The 18,141-nt window shown below is 45.9% G+C and overlaps 2 protein-coding genes across 2 annotated transcripts in view; both read left to right on the top strand.

Annotated features, from left to right (window-relative positions):
* MCCC2 (methylcrotonyl-CoA carboxylase subunit 2) overlaps positions 1-823 on the top strand; it is a 42,436-nt gene extending 41,613 nt beyond the window's left edge. The window contains exon 17 of the mRNA XM_005142984.2: positions 590-823. Coding sequence (XP_005143041.1) covers positions 590-707 — 118 coding nt within the window. The 3' untranslated portion in view covers positions 708-823. The remainder of the gene's footprint in view (positions 1-589) is intronic.
* Positions 824-7,853: 7,030 nt separating this feature from the next.
* Positions 7,854-8,361, top strand: CARTPT (CART prepropeptide). Its single transcript, XM_005142985.2, has 3 exons — positions 7,854-8,003; positions 8,086-8,169; positions 8,240-8,361. Exons 1-3 carry the CDS (start codon positions 7,857-7,859, stop codon positions 8,345-8,347), a joined length of 339 nt encoding a protein of 112 aa, XP_005143042.1. The 5' UTR covers positions 7,854-7,856; the 3' UTR covers positions 8,348-8,361.
* The last annotated feature ends 9,780 nt before the right edge of the window (positions 8,362-18,141 follow it).

Raw genomic sequence — 18,141 nt, 5'->3', positions numbered from 1 at the left:
CTTGTTTATAATTTAATTGATTTCAGGTCTGAGTTAAGGGTAGTTGTTTAGAAATGGCCTTCAGAAAAAATAAATACCACAAATACTGGAAATACTTGGAATTTACTCTGGTCTTTTAATGATGAAAGGATAAACTTATGTCATTCTCATCTGGCATCTGAACTAACCTGAGTATTGTAAAAAATGATATAATACAGTCTTTAAAATAGTAGCATTCTTACTAGAAGAAGATAGGTAATTGATAAAAGGTCATTGTCCGTGTAAATATTAAAAAACCAAAGAGGGTCTCTTTTCTCTAAGGTGGTGATTTCATACTAAAAGGAAGTATGAATAATGTCATTTGAAATATGTAGACATGACGTTCTTCTTTTGTCCAGAATTTCTTTTAGAAGACAGATTCCAGAGCAACACATACCAGTCCATTGCGTTAATGGTTAAGGTTAATTAACTCCATGACTTCAAGTATAATTTAGCTCTTTAGTCCGCTCTCTTTAGTATAGCCATTTCCAGCTTCATGTGCTTGAAGACCTACCTGCTGTGTGTGTTAATATCCTTTATAATGATTGCTTGATTTATTTGCTTTTTCTAGATTATGGGATGATGGAATTATTGATCCAGCTGACACAAGACTGGTTTTGGGCCTTAGCCTCAGTGCAGCATTAAATGCACCTACAAAGAAGACAGAATTTGGGATTTTCAGGATGTAAACTTAAACGTATGCCCTTCAGAATTACCTATGTATATTTTAATTTGGGCTGGAGGGCAAACTAACCACAATGTCAATGTGACTTAAAAATAAAGATTTATACAATAGTGATTTTAATATGAATATTGTAATTATTTATTTACACTGAGGAATCATCACACAATGCTTTAGTATTTTGATAGTAATTTGAGATCAGTCACAGTGCTTGTACAACACTGCATTTCATGAATAAGCTGCAGCTTGTACCATTATGTTTAATGTTTGACAAGAAACTACTGATGCTATCTCTTATATAAATAAATTTACAAAATAAGCTACACATTTGGTACTTACCAGCTCCTTTATTTCTTCTAATTCTTCTTTGTATGTCTCCTATAAATGCAAAATATTTTTACAATTCAACAATAAGCATTTCATTTAAAACCATGCTAATAAATAATTTTTGCAAAAGAAGTACTATAAGAGCAGCCAGGGAGTTCAGCATGAAATTACAGATTTCACACAGTTGTTGGCATTTGGTCTGTCTCTGGCTTTCATCCAAAAAAGCTTTGCTTTTCTGTATTGTTCCCTGAAATCAAAACAACAACAGAACCTGATGGATGCATAGTGTTTTCTGGAAGAGCTGGGGAGAGTACTGGTATCTGTGGGAGCTGCAGAGTGCTGAGAGCACTTTTGAGGGCGGGTTGGCTGCAAAGGTGTTTCAGCATCTTGCTGTGTGATCCTTCTGGCAATTTTAACTTCATGAAGACAAAGCATTCTCCCTGCATTGATCAGTGTTTCACCCAGAGCACATAGCTGACTCCTGGTGACTTCAGTGATATTGGGATGCTGAACCGCTTAACTGAATAGTTAATCTTCTATTTATCATAATTTGTTGCAGTGTAATGTTTTTCAAGAATTCAGTGCCTGGCATTTTATTTGTTCTCTTTAGAAATACTGTACATTTTAGAAACTACATGCTTGGTATGTAGTGTGCCTAGAATAAGAAGGCAACTACTGTGCTAGCTGTACTTGGAAGATGATTTTATCTACCTTTGTTCTATTATACAATGGCTATTGGTATTCTGCCAATAGCCATTGGCAGAAATACTGACTGAGAATCAAATTCAGGAAGAGTTAATGTACATGGATCAAGTTCCTATCCTGTGCTGGCCTGTGTGGAGAGGAAAGATTGCTAATAGGAATAATCGTATTGGATAACATGCTAGTGTAGCCTTCCTGAGTTTTCATGACAGAGAAGTTCACCTGTACCCAGGAGGTGGAGGGAAAGTCAGCTAACTACTTGTCCCCACAGCTATGTCAGATGCAGAAGTGAAAACTAATTCTTTGTAATAGGGATTTTCAGTGCAGAATACACACAGCCCAGCATAGAATCGTAGAATGATAGAATGGCTTAGATTAAAAACGACCTTAAGATCATTGGAGCATTGTGTGAAGTTCTGGTGTCCTCAACATAAAAGAACATGGAACTGTCAGAGCAAGTCCAGAGGAGGGCCATGAGGATGATCAGGGGACTGGAGCACCTCCCATATGAAGACAGGCTGAGAAAGCTGGGGCTGTTCAGCCTGGAGAAGAGAAGGCTGCGTGGAGACCTCATAGCAGCCTTCCAGTATCTGAAGGGGGCCTGTAAGGATGCTGGGGAGGGACTCTTCTTTAGGGACTGTAGTGAAAGGAGAAGGGAGAATGGGTTCAAACTTAAACAGGGGAAGTTCAGGTTAGACATAAGGAGGAAGTTTTTTACTGTAAGGTTGATGAGGCACTGGCACAGGTTGCCCAAAATAGTAAATGCTCCATCCCTGGCAGTGTTCAAGGCCAGGTTGGACAGAGCCTTGGGTGACACGGTTTTGTGACTGGATGATCATAGAATCATAGAGTAGTTAGGGTTGGAAAGGACCTTAAGATCATCATGTTCTTACCCCCTGCCATGGGCAGGGACACCTCACACTAAACAATGCCACCCAAGGCTCTGTCCAACCTGGCCTTAGACATCACCAGGGATGGAGCACTTAATACTTTGGGCAACATGGGCCAGTGCCTCATCACCCTCACAGTAAAGAACTTCTTCCCTATATCTAAACTGAACTTCTCCTGTTTAAGTTTAAACCCATTCCCCCTTGTCCTGTTGCTACAATCCCTGATGGAGAGGATATGTTGAGCTGTGGAGTCTCTGGTATGCGTCTGCATTGCACTAAAAGATTTTTTTTTCTCTCTCATTTTGCAGAGAAGTATGTCCAAAATCTGGTGTGTTCTTCACTGCTAGTAAAATTACTTCTGTAGGTCTGCACACATGAGATCTACTGTTGTGCTTGCATGTTCTTAATATATTAAATACACGTTTAGCAGAGAGTAAGACTTTAAAGCACTCCAGTTAATGGCAGCTGAGCACAGAGCTGTGCTTTTATGCCACTGATTCTTGTTCTTGTCTTACAACTCAAATCTGTGACCATGTTGGGTATGGCCTAGGATTTCTTTATCCCTAAAATGCAGTGACATTATTTATGGTTGCTGGACTTCTGAAATGCCTTTTAAAAGACCCTATGTATATATAAAATGTAGCCAGGGAGACAAAAGTTTTCAAAGCCTGAAATGATTGCTATTAATAGCTTCCAATATGAAGAAATGTTCCATATTTTCTCCTGCTATGGTTGAGTAATCAGTTCAGGCACCTGTTGTTTCTCTGCTGTCAGTTGTGGGGGGTCACTTTCCCCCAAGTGTTTCTCCCAAAGCCATAAGAAGTACTGCCTTTTTATGCTAGGAAAATCAATCTCTTTGGAGTATTTTTCTTTGAATATAATCTTCCAGTGAGACTGGTAATGAAATCATTCTGAGTTGGAGACAGTTAACAGATAATCCTGGGATACAGATAGTGGAAGTAGATGGACTTAAGAGGATTTGTACTTCTGAGAAAGAGAACTCCCTATAACTTGTTATGTCTAAAAGGACAGTTATTTGCAGTTACCAACATTGCTTCCTCTAAATATGTGTGCAAACCATGTCAAAACATGTCTCTGAATAAATAAGCATGTTCTGCCTTAAATCTTACTTTTGGAAACTTATTTAACAAATATAATTCATCCACATGGGCTGTTAGCATCCTGTCAGCCTGTTCTGGTTAGGGGAGTTACAGAACCAGACCTCCTTCCCTGCAGATTAACCATTCAAGGAATCACTAGTGATTATTGCTCCCCCACTGCATAGCAGACTATTTTGGAGAAGCTTTTGCAGGTTAACATGCTGTGATTTGTATGTAGGCACTGGCTGTACACGATGCACACTGTGCAGCGCTCTGATAGCAAAAATGGACTGTTGCCACCCAGGGATCTGCTGGAAAAGCTGTGGTCTGTGGACCCAACAGGAGAGAAGAATTGAACTCCAAGCCTATACCACATTTGTGATGTTGATAGGTTTATGCTGTCTATACCCCTTGCAGTGGCAGCTACTGTTTAGGTTTATATGATATGGACTCCAGTACACAGTCACTCTCACTTCCCATTGCCATCACTCTACCAGTAGGATCTCCTTTTGATGTTTAATGAAAGGAATGTGAAATAAACCTAAACAAAAGGTAGCTGCCACTGTAAGGGCATAGGATTCCTGATGGTAGAGGCAAATTAAGAGCTGTGGGTGACAGTTTTGAGACTTGTCCTACCTGTCTCAGGTATGTATCACCTATTCACTGTAGTATTGGAGCAGCTCAACCATTAATCTCTTTAATTACTGGAAAGCATGATAATTAGGATGACACTGACTTCTCAGATGGCAGCTGAGGAACAAGGGAAATGGCTTTGCTGTATCAAGCACACAAGCTGTGGGGGACCAGGACCTTGAATTCAGTGCTCCAGGTTTTCAGGGGACCTTTCTGTTCCCTTCTGGTCTTTCCAGAGCTAACCCCATGGGGAGCTAACACCATTTTGGGGTTATCCTAATGGCGAGTTTGTAGCCTCAATGTTTGTGTTAGCATTTGTTATTTCGTGTTCCTGTGAGAACCCGTGTTTTATTTAGATGGCATTTTCCAATCCATTACTGATCCAGATGAATTGGTATCTTCTGCTGAAGCAGATGTTATCTTTCAAGTATGCCTCTGGACTCTACTATTGCTTCAAATGTGGCAGAACCCTGATTTATCTTAAATTTTCCTTCCTGTTCCAGATTCTAGCCAAAGAAATGTCTTAATTCAGAAAACTAGCAGTGGTACAATATATTAACTTTTTTTTTTCTTTTTAAACTGAGGTTGATAAATTAAGGCAATTCAACAAAGCACTTCTAAAATCCCACTGCTTTTCAGCAAAGCCTTAAAGCATCCATTTAAAACCAGATGTCCACTTTCATGGCTCTGATTCAGTGGAGCACTTGAACAAATGCTTCACATTAATCTCTATGGTCTAGTAGTCATAAAATCCACCCAACTCTGTGTCTATGTCAAGCCAAAACTAGAACACATAAATGCACCAAAACTGCTCAATGGATACTCCATTGTTCTGATACCAGTGTCAATAGACACCTGCATTATTATTTCCCCACTTTTAGAATTGCATTCAGTTAATTGATCATGATGGAAGGGTGTGATTATGAAAGAGCATATACTATGTACAACTTCAAAAACTGCCTGTTTGATAATAGTTATTAATGCACATTGGCTGTGTCCTGTTTGTGCGTCACCTGCGGTAATATTCGTTACAGAGAAAATAAGTTTACTTTGAGAAGCTTGAACTAATGCCCATCTATCACAAAGCTGTCTGTCTCTGAGGTCTGATGGCATTTTGTATGGATTACCTGGAGCTGAGACCTGCAGTGCCATAGACTCCCCAGATTTCATAGCCAGTTGTCTTATGACAGGCTACTGATGCTGCCAAAATGTACTCACCTTTTTGTAGCTGTAAACAGTGCATTTTTATACCTTGCCCCTATTCTGCTCCTTGACAAGGTCACTTCTGACCCTCCTATTTAATGATTCAGCTATCCCATGTCCTATGGCTTTTTTATGCCCTAGTGCTGGAGACAAAGTCCACAAGAAGGGATGAGCAGGGAGCAGGGGACAGTGATATTTGCAGAGACAGCAGCAGGCACAGAAACTTACAGGTCTGTGCATGTCTGTGGCCAGACAGAAACAATGGCTCTTGGATATACAATTTTATAATTGCCTCCACATTCAACAGTAATTTTACTGGGGGACCTAACAAATTCAGGTTTGTACTGGAAGTGGAAGTTGGAAAGGAAAAGGTGGTGTTTTCTGAGAACCTCTGTAGTGTCTCTGCCCTGCATGAGTAATCCTCATACTATAAAATATGGCTTGAATTTTTGGTCAGGCTCCACAGACGCTGCTTTCAAAGTTGAGCAGGCCATATATCTGCCTCTCCGTGTGAAGTGTTGCATTTTTCTTAGCCTGTTATTCCTCTAGTCTAAGAAGCCTTCTTTGGCAAGCCCATCATTTCCAATACTTCTTGCAGCTGCGTTCTTCCACCAGCCTGGGATGTGGGATCCGCTGATGTCTGACATCTCAGCCTTCCCTGTGGCAAAAAAAGGCTGGAGGATTAATGCAAACATGCAGAAGATCTCTACTCTGAACAGCAATTACAGAGGAGACCTTTGCTGGATGTGATGATCAATTTGAGCGTGTGGGAGGAGGTAACAGCAAGAGATGAACATGCAGCTCTGGGAACAAGCAACATGATAGCTGGAGAGACCAGAGTCTGTTTATTGCCTCAAACAAAATGGTGCTGCTGAAATTCACTCGATAAGCCACACTCATCTTGTCCCTTTAAACACTGCCTTTCTGTTTGGCCAAATACATCCCTGGGCCTGTTTGATTTTCTTTGAACAACCGGTTGAGGTTTTTTGGATCATATTGATTTGTCTTTTCAGACTGTATCTAGCTCCCTTACAGCCAGCTAGGATAGGTTTGTTAATGAGGTTTTCCATATTCCTTTTTCCTTCTCCAGAATATGCTCCCTTCACCCATAGAGTTCCAGCCCAGCTCCTGCTGCCACTGGCTGGAGGTCAGGATCATCCCTGTGCCACTGCAGAGTTGGGAGCAGAGCCCTCCCACAGGCAGACCTCACTGGCTCCTTGTCCCCATAGCTGTCATGCCAGAGGGACCAATGTCTCATGCCAAGCAAAGCCGCTGCTCTGCTCCCCACTTTTCTGTGCTAGCCTCATCCTGGAGGCATGACCCTAGACAGGGGTGAGCATTGCCCCTTACTGTGCATGCTCTCCTTGGTATAGCACTGCCCTTCCTATCGGGGGAAGCTGCTCGAGCCTTCCTCCTGTCCCCATCCTGACCATGAAGCTTGGGCAGGCTTGGCGCTGTCAGGGAGCTTTTTGGCTGCAGTGTGGATGAACATGAGGCCACCGAGCTCGCAGAGCCAAACGCTAGCAGGAAGAGTTGAATGGATGTGCTGGGTCTCCTTTTGGCGACTGTGCTTTTCCTCATCCCAGAAGGAGGTGGCCTTGTTTCACACAGGCAATGGATGATGCTGATGGAGCACCAGCTCAATAATGCGGTATTATCAAGCATCATTTCACAGTTCTGCTCCAAGTACCAGCAATTGCTTTCATCTTGGGGATTTTGATGTTGCTTTTTACCTTACTCTTGGTGGCCCTTAGCCTTCTCACCCTGTTGGCACCTGTCCTCATTCAAGCTTCCCACCCTCATCAGCTGGTTGCTCACCATCTTTTTCTTCCCCTATCTTCAGGTTAATCCTCCCACTCTGGGTCTTCCTCCCATTGCACTGTGCTGTTCCTTAGCCCACGGGCTGCTGACTCCCTTGTCTCAGGTCCCTGATTTGGTTTCCAAGACTGGTCTCCGTAATGGCCCAGCCTCCACTCTCTCCTTTGACTGTCCACCAGCTTCCTGCTTTCTTGTCCTTCCCGACCACCACAGGCTAGGGTCCCTCTTCCCCCACAACATGGGACCGACCTGGCTCAAGCCACCCGATGTCCGGCAGCAGCCCGTTTACCCCTTGGGGAGCCCTTCTGAGGGGACAGAGGCTTTGGGGCACAAACACTTGGGCCCTTGGGAGAGGGGGAGCCGAGCCGAGCCGAGCCGTGCGGATCCGGGGAGCGGCGCGGCAGCGGGGAGCGCTGACGCACGGGGGGGCGGGCACGGCGCCATAAATGCGGCCGCGCCGGCGGCCGTCGGGACGGTAGCACCATGGAGAGCTGCCGGGCGCTGGCGCTCTGCGCGGTGGCGGCCGCCCTGCTGCTGAGTGCCCGTGGGCAGGGGCCGACACCACCGCGCCGCGGGCGCGACCTGGGATCCGCCGGCGGCGGCGGCGGCTCCTCCAGGGAGAAGGAGCTGGTGGGGCAGGGGGCCGAGGCCTGGGCGGGGGGCGTTGGGCGGGCGGGAGCGGCCTGACGTGGGCTGTGGGATCTCTCGGCAGATCGAGGCGCTGCAGGAGGTGCTGGAGAAGCTGAAGAGCAAGCGGGTGCCGCACTACGAGAAGAAGTTCGGGCAGGTGCCCATGGTGAGTGCCGGGGCGGGATGGGACGGGGCGTGGCGGGACGGGTCCCCTCACCGCCTGTCGTTGCCCGCAGTGTGACGCCGGGGAGCAGTGCGCCGTGAGGAAGGGGGCCCGCATCGGGAAGCTGTGCGACTGCCCCCGGGGGACGTCGTGCAATTCCTTCCTCCTCAAGTGCCTGTGAGCGGGGCGCCCCGGGAGGAGCCGCCGGGAGCGCAGGCACCGACGTCTCCTCGCCCTAACGTGCCGACCCGGGGCGTCTCGTCCGCCTGGGAAACGCAGCGAGAAGACCCCGCGTCGCCTGTGTAAAGCCGTCCGCGATATCCGACATCCATGGAGCTGTTTTCTTTCTCTCCTTCCCTCTCCCTTCTCTTCCTTCCCCTCCTTCACCGTCTGACGCTGTCCATCCAGGAAACACCCAGCCCGTGCCTTGCCGAGCAGAGGTGCCGGTACCGGGAGCTGCAGAGTCGTTCCCGTGCGGTGCAGAGCCGAGCCGTGCCCGAAGCGCGGCTGGCGCCGTGCCGTGCCCCGGGGCGCCCGGCTTCTTCCCGTGGCGGCCAGCGGAGGGGCAGGGCCCAGGGGATCCCCCGGGAAGTGGCGGGGGGCGGGTGTGTGCGGAGAGCCCTGACCCAGCCGGGGGGTCCCAGCTCGGCGCAACCCGGGGGTAGCTGTGTTTGGGGACCGGCGGGATCCTGGCTGGGGGGTGCCGGCGGGAATCGGTTACTTTACGGGAGCCACCACGGAGAGAAAGCTGACTGGATCCGTTGCAAAATACTAGGGGATATCCTAATCATCTAGACCAAATTGCTCACGTTTCTACAACGAATTGATGTACAGAAAGCTGTCTGTCCTCCATAAATACACTGTGTTTTAGCAAACTCATAACGTGTTATAAGCCTTTGTCTCCGTTAATAAAGCCACTGTTCTTATGACAGTGTTTTGGAAGAAGTTTTAATTTCAAGCACGGGAATCCCCAGCACTCAGAGGGAGACGCTGAGGGTTACTCCAAAATTACTGCAATCACCTGCATCACTTCATGCTTCAGCTGGGCTGACAGTCAGCTCAGGACAGGGCTGGAAACTGGGGTTGGCGGCTAGGCTGACACCTGCTCCCTGCTCCACTGGTGCCCAGAGGGACTGTGGGGAACACAGACACTTTATACCTCAGGTTTTCCCTTGGGAGAGTGCAGGGTCCATCCCAGCCACAAGACTTGGGCTGGGAAGGCAATGCAGGGGGGCAATCACCATGTTTTTGCTGCTTTGCATTTTATTCCTGTAAAAGATGGACCTCTGAAAGCACTTCTTGCTTCTCCATCAGTCATAATTCATCTGTGTGTCTGTGCATGCCAGAATCAGCTTTTATTTCTACCAGCTGGGAGATGAGGGTCTGTGAGTGCCAAGGCAGGCTTGGGGAAAGAGCACTCCTCCAAACAGGTTTCATATTTGGTGCTGAATAGAGCACAGATTTAAGTGAGAAACCCATAGATTCGTGAGAGAAAAGAGAAATATGTAAGGCCCTTGCTTAACTCCTGAACAGTAAAGGAGTAACAGGAGGAAGCCTGGCTGAAACAGGTACAGAAAAACCGAGTGCAAAAAGAGACATCACACTGGGTTGTCTATTATAGTTATTACTATTGTGGCTTTTATTACAGTTATTATTATTGTTGTAATTACTATTGCTGTTGTTACCATTATCACTATTAATATTATTTTTTCCAGGACAGAGATGAGCTCTTAATATCCCTGAGAGAAAAAGAAAACAAACAGAAGCTGAAAGCATGCAGAGAGGGCGTGAAAGCTAGTGGAGCAGACAAGACCAGATAGTTGGGGGATGCCATACATGGGCAAAGCAGTACTAGTCAGGGGGGAGCTGTATGTTTTGGGATTTGAGGGGGAGAAGGGGGGTGTTAAAGTAGGGGAGCACCATGGTGCAAATGGTGGGAACACTGTTCAGGGAGGACTTTACAAAGGGGAAGGGATATGTAGTGAGAAGGGATGCAGAAGTGTGATTTTCCAGGCAGAGGTGGCTACGAGATGTGACTGCAGATTTTGTGCCCATGGGTTGGTGCTGGCCTGCAGAAGAGAGGTGTGATGGTGCATTCCCAGAGATGGAGGTGTGCATTAGGTCTGGTAAACTGGAACCTGTGCTTGTGGGTGTCTTTATGGTATTTCCCAGAGACACTGTAGTGGTGTTTACTCTTCATCTCTTGTGGAATATTGAAATCATTTTTGTAGCATCTGGGCTTGGTTCCCATACACACACACATACTACAAAAGGGCTTATTTAGGTGCTGGTTGCTTTCAGGCATGCAGGCTGTTCGGTGGTCCCCTCAGCCCAGAGTCCAGCCCCAGGTATCCCTGCCAGCTCAATGAACTGAACTCTGCGTAGATTGCATGCAACATTTTTACTGGTGGTTCATTTATGCAAAGTTTGACTGAAACATGAAATACAGGACTAAAATATGTCAAAAATTAATAAGCTTGTGTGACTGTTTTACAGTTCTTATTTTGCCTGGTAACAGTGTTCAGAATTATAATGTGGTTTAAATAAAGATCCCAGTTCTAAATTTAAAACCTAACTTGAAGAAACAGGGTTTTATGGTTCACTTGCGTAATGCTGTCATTGTGAGAATATTCTCTGCGATACTGTGTGCACCAGCCTGAGGGATCTTATCATGTTGATTATGCTCATGACCTCTTACATTACTTTACAGTTATTTCTACCCTGCAGATTGAAAAAAGCAGGTGAGGAGGAAAACCTGTGCCTGCCCTGCTCCCTCTGGGGAGTGGGGTAGGAGTGGGACAGGTCTGGCCACAGCAGGGGCAGCCTCTAATGGTCCCAGCCCCCAGCAGCCCCTGCAGGATGCACCCCAGGGCTGACAGGATGTGTCCACATGTGCTGTGGGAGATGGACAGCTGGAGGCCAGTTGTCACGGGTGTACACCATGGGCAATAGTGGCTTCAATACCATTTGACATCTTTATTGATGACCTGGATGACGATCCAAAGTGAACCATGCAGTTCAATCCACGAAATGTGTCTGGAGAAGAATAGCCCCAGGCAGCAGAACAGCCTCTCTTGGCTCAGGTGGGAGAGTTGGGTCCTACCACACCATGCAGCTCAGTAGGAACTTGATGTGGCCTTGTAGCAGTCTCAGCTTCACGTCTTCGCAAAGGGTCTGGGTTCTGCAACTATAACCTTCTTACCACCAAAAAGGAAGAGAGAAGGGGCAGAGCAGCTCCTACCCAGTTCCCTATGACACTGATCCCAGAGTACAAGGTCACTGATGAGGTCAACATCAAGGACACATTCCCAACAGATCTGCTGGATTAAGCAGCAGGGCAGTCTTTCAGACAGCAGAAAGGAGGACCCTCCCAGAGCATCTCAACAGACGTACCTAAAGCCTATTGCCATAGCTCTGAGCTGTTGTGGAAACACCATTCAAGAGTAAACCCTTCTTGGAATATCCTGTGTCTCAGTTGACTTTGGAGCCTTCAGAAAAGGTAATGGAGCCCTGTGACTGGATTGGGACACTTATGAGAACAGAAAGTGAGGCTCTCTTAGTCAACATCAGTGAGGGGGCAAGGGAGCATACTAACATTTCCAAGGTGGACCCTACACACAACTTAGCTTAGCTGAGTACCCAAAACAAGCACCACAGCTTTTGAGGGTTCATCTTGGATTCAGACAGCAGAGAGAGCTGCAAGAGAGCTGGTCTCAAACCTGTGGTTCAGAAATAATGTGTTTATTGATCATGGCATAAAAATCCCCATTTACCTGAAGTGTCAGCCCATTAGGACTCATCCATAGTAAATCTATTTGCCTGCTGGCAACCACATTTCAAGATCTTAGTTTTCTTTTTCATTGGATCTTTCAGCTGGAAAGGGAACCCATGCAGGAAACCCATCCTTATCACTAGTCTGACCCCAATTAAATGAGCTAGTCAAATGCCAAGCAGTGGGAGAGCTAGGCTTATCTGGGTTATGCTGATTTTTTATTCTCCTTGGTTTCTACGGGCCTTGCCCATGTTCTACTTCTAGCACAGAGTGTGAATCATCTTCCTCTGGTCCTGCTTTCACTGGGGCTTGCTGAACCTCTTCCCAGAAAACACCTGGTCAGAAACTCAGAGACAAAGATGACCAATTCACATTGCTCATCTGCAGCCAAGTCGTCTCCAGGCTTCCTCACAATTCAGACTTGGTGTCCCTGGCAGAGGCAAAGCAGACACTGCTGTTCATTAATCAGCATCAGGGAAATGTATGCCTTTGGGTGGCAGCCTCTGGGGTACAAGATGGGGAAAGTACAGAGAGGACAACTGAGACTCACATCAGAAGTCAGAGTTAGGAGATAACATTGCATGGACACAGTACATATCACGCTCCATGGAAAAATCCCGTGACATTTTCCACTGGGGTGGATTTTGCTGGTGCTTGGGGTTCGGTTTCTTTGTTTGGTTGTTGTTGTGCCAAAAATGTGGTGACATTTTTTTGGTTTGTTGATTTTTGGTTGGTGTTTTGTTATTATTAAAAATATTCCCTGAAAAAGGAAACTTTCTTTCAGCACCTCATTTGCTGAGTTACCAGAAGAAACAATTACATACCAGTCAACATGATGGATGTGGATGTTTTGAGGCTTTCTATGTGTTTTCAGTTTTCATGGAAGTACATGATTTTGCATCTGCTCAGTTGCTATACCTTGTGAGGTATATGCTGTACCTTCTGTGAGCTTAACACAAGTACTGGAAGTTTTATGCCTTTGTGTTGGTGGTGAATCCACCACAGTCTGGAGCTGGGCAAAATAATATCTGCAGATGAACAAGAGGTGGCAGTGTTGGAACGAAATAAATTCTCAGGAAGCAGCCGTCTCTGTCTAAATGAGAGTGTTAGCTGAACTGTGATGAATGAGATTCGTGTTGATTTAAAATTATTATTATTTAATTATTTTTATTAATTTACATTATTCATCATTTTAATTAATATTTAATTATTATCATTAAAGCAAGCTGGAGCACACCCCTATACTTTGCCTGACGTACAACACCCAGCAAGCCACCTTTAAGTCTACATCTCTGCAAGGTGGATGTCATCTCTTGCTGGGAAAGGACTGTGCACTGAAAGGGACTCAGGGGCCTGGGCAGTCTTACCTGGTGCCATCACACAAACCCCCCAACACACATTCCTCCCTCCTACACCCTATTCCTTACTCTGCCTGTGTGAGGCCCATTTCAGCTCACAGATGGGCCTGCAGTCCCCAGCCCTGTCTCCTGGAGACAGCTCCAACCTGTGCAAAGGCATCTTGTCTTTCACACAGACCACGTATTCAGATGTTGTAGCTTTCCTCCAGTCCCATCTCCATCCCCGTCTCCTCTGACTGCACTCCCCAGATGGATTGTGGACCTGGCTCATCACTTGCTTCTCCTGGGATTGGTGATGGACCATGTTACCAGCACCCAGCTGTGCACCGTTGGTGAGGGCACTGCCTGTGCTGGGGTCCACCTTAACTCCAGCTCACCTTACCTTGGGAAGCAGACAGACCTTGCTGCAGCCATGCTGCTCAGCCTTTAATCTCAGCCCTGTTTGCTCTTGTTCTGCAAGCAGGGGCTTGGGGACCCTTTTTAGCTGTAAGGAATAAGTACTTTAGTGTGAGGGTAGTGAAGCACTGGAACAGGTTGCCCAAGGAAACTGTGAATGCTCCAACCCTGGCAGTTCTCAAGGCCAGTTTGGACAAAGCCTTGGGTGATATGGTTTAGTGTGAGGTGTCCCTGCCCATGGCAGGGGGGTTGGAACCTGATGATCTTAAGGTCCTTTCCAACCCTAACTATTCTATGATTCTATGAAGACTTGAACTGTGCCCTGTTTCCTCCTAGGAAGGAAGCAGAATTGTCTTTGTGGCAGTGAGAGGAGTTCACCAGCATAAAATGACTTCTGTGTTGGCGGAACGTGAGCTTTATCCCAATGTGATCTCCCTGGAGCAACATCTAGATCCCATCACAGTAAAGCATGGTGCATGTTCCTGTCTAAACTTGCCTCTGTCTCCAAGAGAGGTTTACATGTGGGAATTCTTAAAGAGACAAGGCCACATAGTGAGCGATCCCGATACCCTGAGCCTTATTACTGTAAAATAAGAAGATTCTTGGCAGGCATAAGTAAGGTCAATTGTCTTGTTAGGCCTCTGTAATTTTCCACTGAAAACGTGCAGAGAATGATCTCTGCCAAGGTTGTAGTTTCCCACTGTATTTTTAGAGTAAGGTATTTAATCGCAATTATAACAAGTTATAAACATTAGCTTTGTAAATGGTAGTAAACTCTAGACTAACCAATAAGAGATCAGTATCCAAGGCTGTTACGTAAGAAACCTAAGGGTGTAAGGGTATAAGAAGAGTGCTGTATCTAATAAAGTTTGGCAATCGCTTGATCGCATTGATCATCTCCATGTTGTCCGGGACTCATGCGTCAACATTTACATAGCATAGGGTCTATCTTCATCAGTTTCCCATGTTTCCCACAGGAACTCCTGGATATATTGTACATGAAAAGGCCATCAGCTGAGGGGCTATTTGGACCAGCTTCCAGCAAGAAAGCACACTGGGAGCTGAAAGAGGCCCTAGACAGAGGAGGGGATGTTAACAGGAGAAGCCAAACTGTACAGCTGCTGGTGCTGGTTGTGAAGGTGAATTCTGATTTGGGGTTGCAAGATCTCCCTGCCATGCTGCAGCTTCCTCTTCAGTGACTGGCTTTGTCCTCACCAGGAGCCCAGGCTAAAGCTACAGTGCAGCCAAACTGTTTCTCAGATTTCAATTCCAAGTTGAGTGTTTTTATTCTCTGCCTCCTTTTCTGTTCCTCCTGTTCTGCCTCTTGTTCTTGGCATGGGAAACTCCCCTCATGGTCTTCCTGAGTGTTACCCTCATGAAGGCACATTGACATTTAGGGGATAGCAGAGGGCAGAGAAGAATGGGGAGTCCTGCTAGCAGGCTTAGTGTGAGTTTGCTTGGTCCATACCCCAGCAGCTGCCTGCTCTGTCAGTGCTGCAGAAAACAACCTGCCTCCTCCAAGCCAGCGTCATTGGGGTATCAGAGGGAGCATTCAGAGCATTATCTGAAGCTGTTGGCATTGCAAGACTTACCCTGAAACACACCCTTGAAGCTTTTGCTGGCTGACCTCTATTGAGGACTGGATATGACCCTCAGAGAAGATGAGAGAACTGAAGGAGTAAGTTTTGCAATAGTGCCACCAGTATGGAGGGACTGGTAGAGGCCTGGGACTTCCCTGCAAACTGATAAATTCCTGTAAAATCCCCTTGGTTCTGACAGCTACTTACTGATGCTGTGAGGTGAGATTTGGGGGGAAAAAAGGCACAGAAAGTATTTCTCAAGTCAGAACACTTCTTTCAGGACCTGAGGTTGCTCCACAGAATTACCCTTATAAGGAGTGGCCAGTAGTCTCAGTATAAAGTAGTAGCAGCCACTGTGGTGCTACATTATGTTCATGTTTCCTCAGGGTTACTGGCAAAATGTCTAGAACCAGCCTGCTAATCCTCAAGCAGTTCTGTCTCTTGCTGTACTGTGTCAGGCAAAACTTACCAACAAGCAGGACCAACTCAAGCAATCTTGCCATCTGCACTGTACCAAATGTGTTGAGCAAGAACCTGCTTCTGTGGGGAGTGCTGACGGAGGTAAAAGAGAAAATACATTGAATTTGTCAACTTGTTACACCAATCTGGACCAATCAGAGCATTCCCAGTGAGAAGTACCTTGCTGTTACCTCTGTGAAATGCTTGTGGAGGAGCTTTTCATAAGAGCAGGGACACGAATACAACTTTTTGCAGATAAGAAAGGGTCAGGAGTCAGAAAGGCTGATGCCTTTCCTGCCCCTTGAATTGAAACCAGTGTGTAGATATGTGCAGGTGCAAGTGCTGGTGGAGTTCCTTATTAGCAGCTGCATGGAACTATTTGGGAAAGTGGTCAATTGCCTTTTATACCTCTCAGCTGAGGAGGGGTACAGTGCCCATAGACAGCTCAAGAGATATGGAGATGAACAGAGGATCATTACAGGCTGGGTCTGCAAATCCCTTTTCCATAATGCATTACTGCTTCTTCGAGAAGCTGAAGAGTTTCTGAGTGCTCAAGATACCACACTGTGGCAGCGCACTCCTGCTGAAAGACTCCCTAGAAGTTCAGTAGCAAAACTAACGAAATAAAATATACAGCAGATGTTCTGTCCTACACATGCACGTTAACCACAGGCGCTGAAGTGTGGTGCTCTTAGCCCAAAAGCATTTTTGGTGGGGCTGGGAACTGGGCATTGCTTGCTCAACCCAGCTCATCCCAGTCTGTGTTTTGCCATATCCTCTTAGGACAAACATGCAATGATGAAAAATGCCTTATTGGTAAAACCTGACAGTGGTAAGCTGTTAGTGTCCTGTTTTGCACTTGTGCTATCAGAGTGAGCTCTATCCAGAACTGTTTACTTTTTAAGCTATGTTGACATCTGATGCTCTATACTCAGACTGAGTATGTGCCTGAGATGTCATTTTCCAAAGCATTTCCCATTGGTGCAGCAGAAGTTACAGAGAACAGAGCATCAGAACAGGGCCTAAGAGAAAACTGGCATAAGGTTTAAGGTGGGGTTTTCTTCTGGTTTTATTACTTCTGATAACTCATTTCACTGTTTTTGTCTTCTAGAGCTACATTCAGAAGAGTGTGGTGACCACAAAACAGATACAGAGTGTCTGACAGATTCATTTCTGAATAGATCACCTTCTCTGCTCTAACTCCTCCCAGACTCAAAGGCAGGTATGGTCATGGAAATGGAAAAAGGACATGTTTGTCAGGTCCACAAACACTGCAGTGAAATTAAGTCACATAGGAAGGAATATCTGGATGCAAAACTGAGGCAAAAAACACACAAGGTCACCTTCCTGCAAGGAGAGAATAAGTCTCCAGTCTGTACTGTGAGGATAACTGAAATGAAGGCAGATGCTTGCTCTTCTGTGAGATTTGGCTCTCCTCCATTCAGCTACTAATTTCAATGTTGAGGTATAACTTCCAACTGCAGACACAGGATTCACCCTGAGAGAGGTGGGGAGCATGGCTGCAAGCTCAGGGTCTGGTTAACTCTTCTGTGTTCCATTGGCAGGCCCCAACATTGATGTAATGGGACTATGCCATGGACAGGACCATGGGCCCTGGTAGCCAGTGAGCTGAGCAGGGATCAGTCAAGTGCCTGGGCAGCAACAAGGGTTAGCAGCACCCAGGGTGGTGTGAAAAGGGCTCAGCCCAGAGAGCAAGAGCAGCGATTATACCCCTCTGATTGGTATACATCAGACTTCACCAGCATATCATGTCCACTTTGAGCCCTCCATATAGGAGAGACATTGACAGACTGGAGGGATGTCACTTTGGTGCCCTGTATCCATGGAGGATGCTATGAAATCTCTAGCTCAATCATAAATTCTTTCTCTCATTTGCATTCATGAAATTAACCGTCATCTTCGCAAAGTCCAGCAGAGGGGGATATTCTTCTGCATTAGAGCACAGATCTTAAAAAACCAGTACAGTCTGCATGTTACATTATTCAAGCTGCTTTTTTTAGGCAAAAGATGGCAATCCTAAATTCTCTCAAAGTGCAGAATGAAAGCTGAATTAGCTCATTTATTTGTAGCATACCCTGGTTCTGAAGAAATTATTATGGCCAGAAGTATGTTGCATCAATTATGCTTTTATTTAGACACTGGTTCTGCTTTGGAGCTACTTATGCAATTTCATTGTTATTGCACTATTTCGTATGCAAATTACATTTCATGAATCCTTAACAGAGTATCGTGTTGGAGATCTGAAGAGCCTATTGAGGATTTTCTGCCTTCCATTGAAGACATGGTATACTCTTTTTTGAGAAACTTCCATGCTTCCTGGAAAGGTGTTGGCAGCCCCAGAGAAATACTGGGCAGAAGTTGTTCAGACTGAAGATTTCTAATTGTTTTT

The sequence above is a fragment of the Melopsittacus undulatus genome, chromosome Z, assembly GCF_012275295.1.
Source record: "Melopsittacus undulatus isolate bMelUnd1 chromosome Z, bMelUnd1.mat.Z, whole genome shotgun sequence".
NCBI classification, from domain to species: Eukaryota; Metazoa; Chordata; class Aves; order Psittaciformes; family Psittaculidae; genus Melopsittacus; species Melopsittacus undulatus.
Note: the sequence above shows the minus strand (reverse complement) of the source record. Positions and strands in the feature narration are given on the sequence as shown.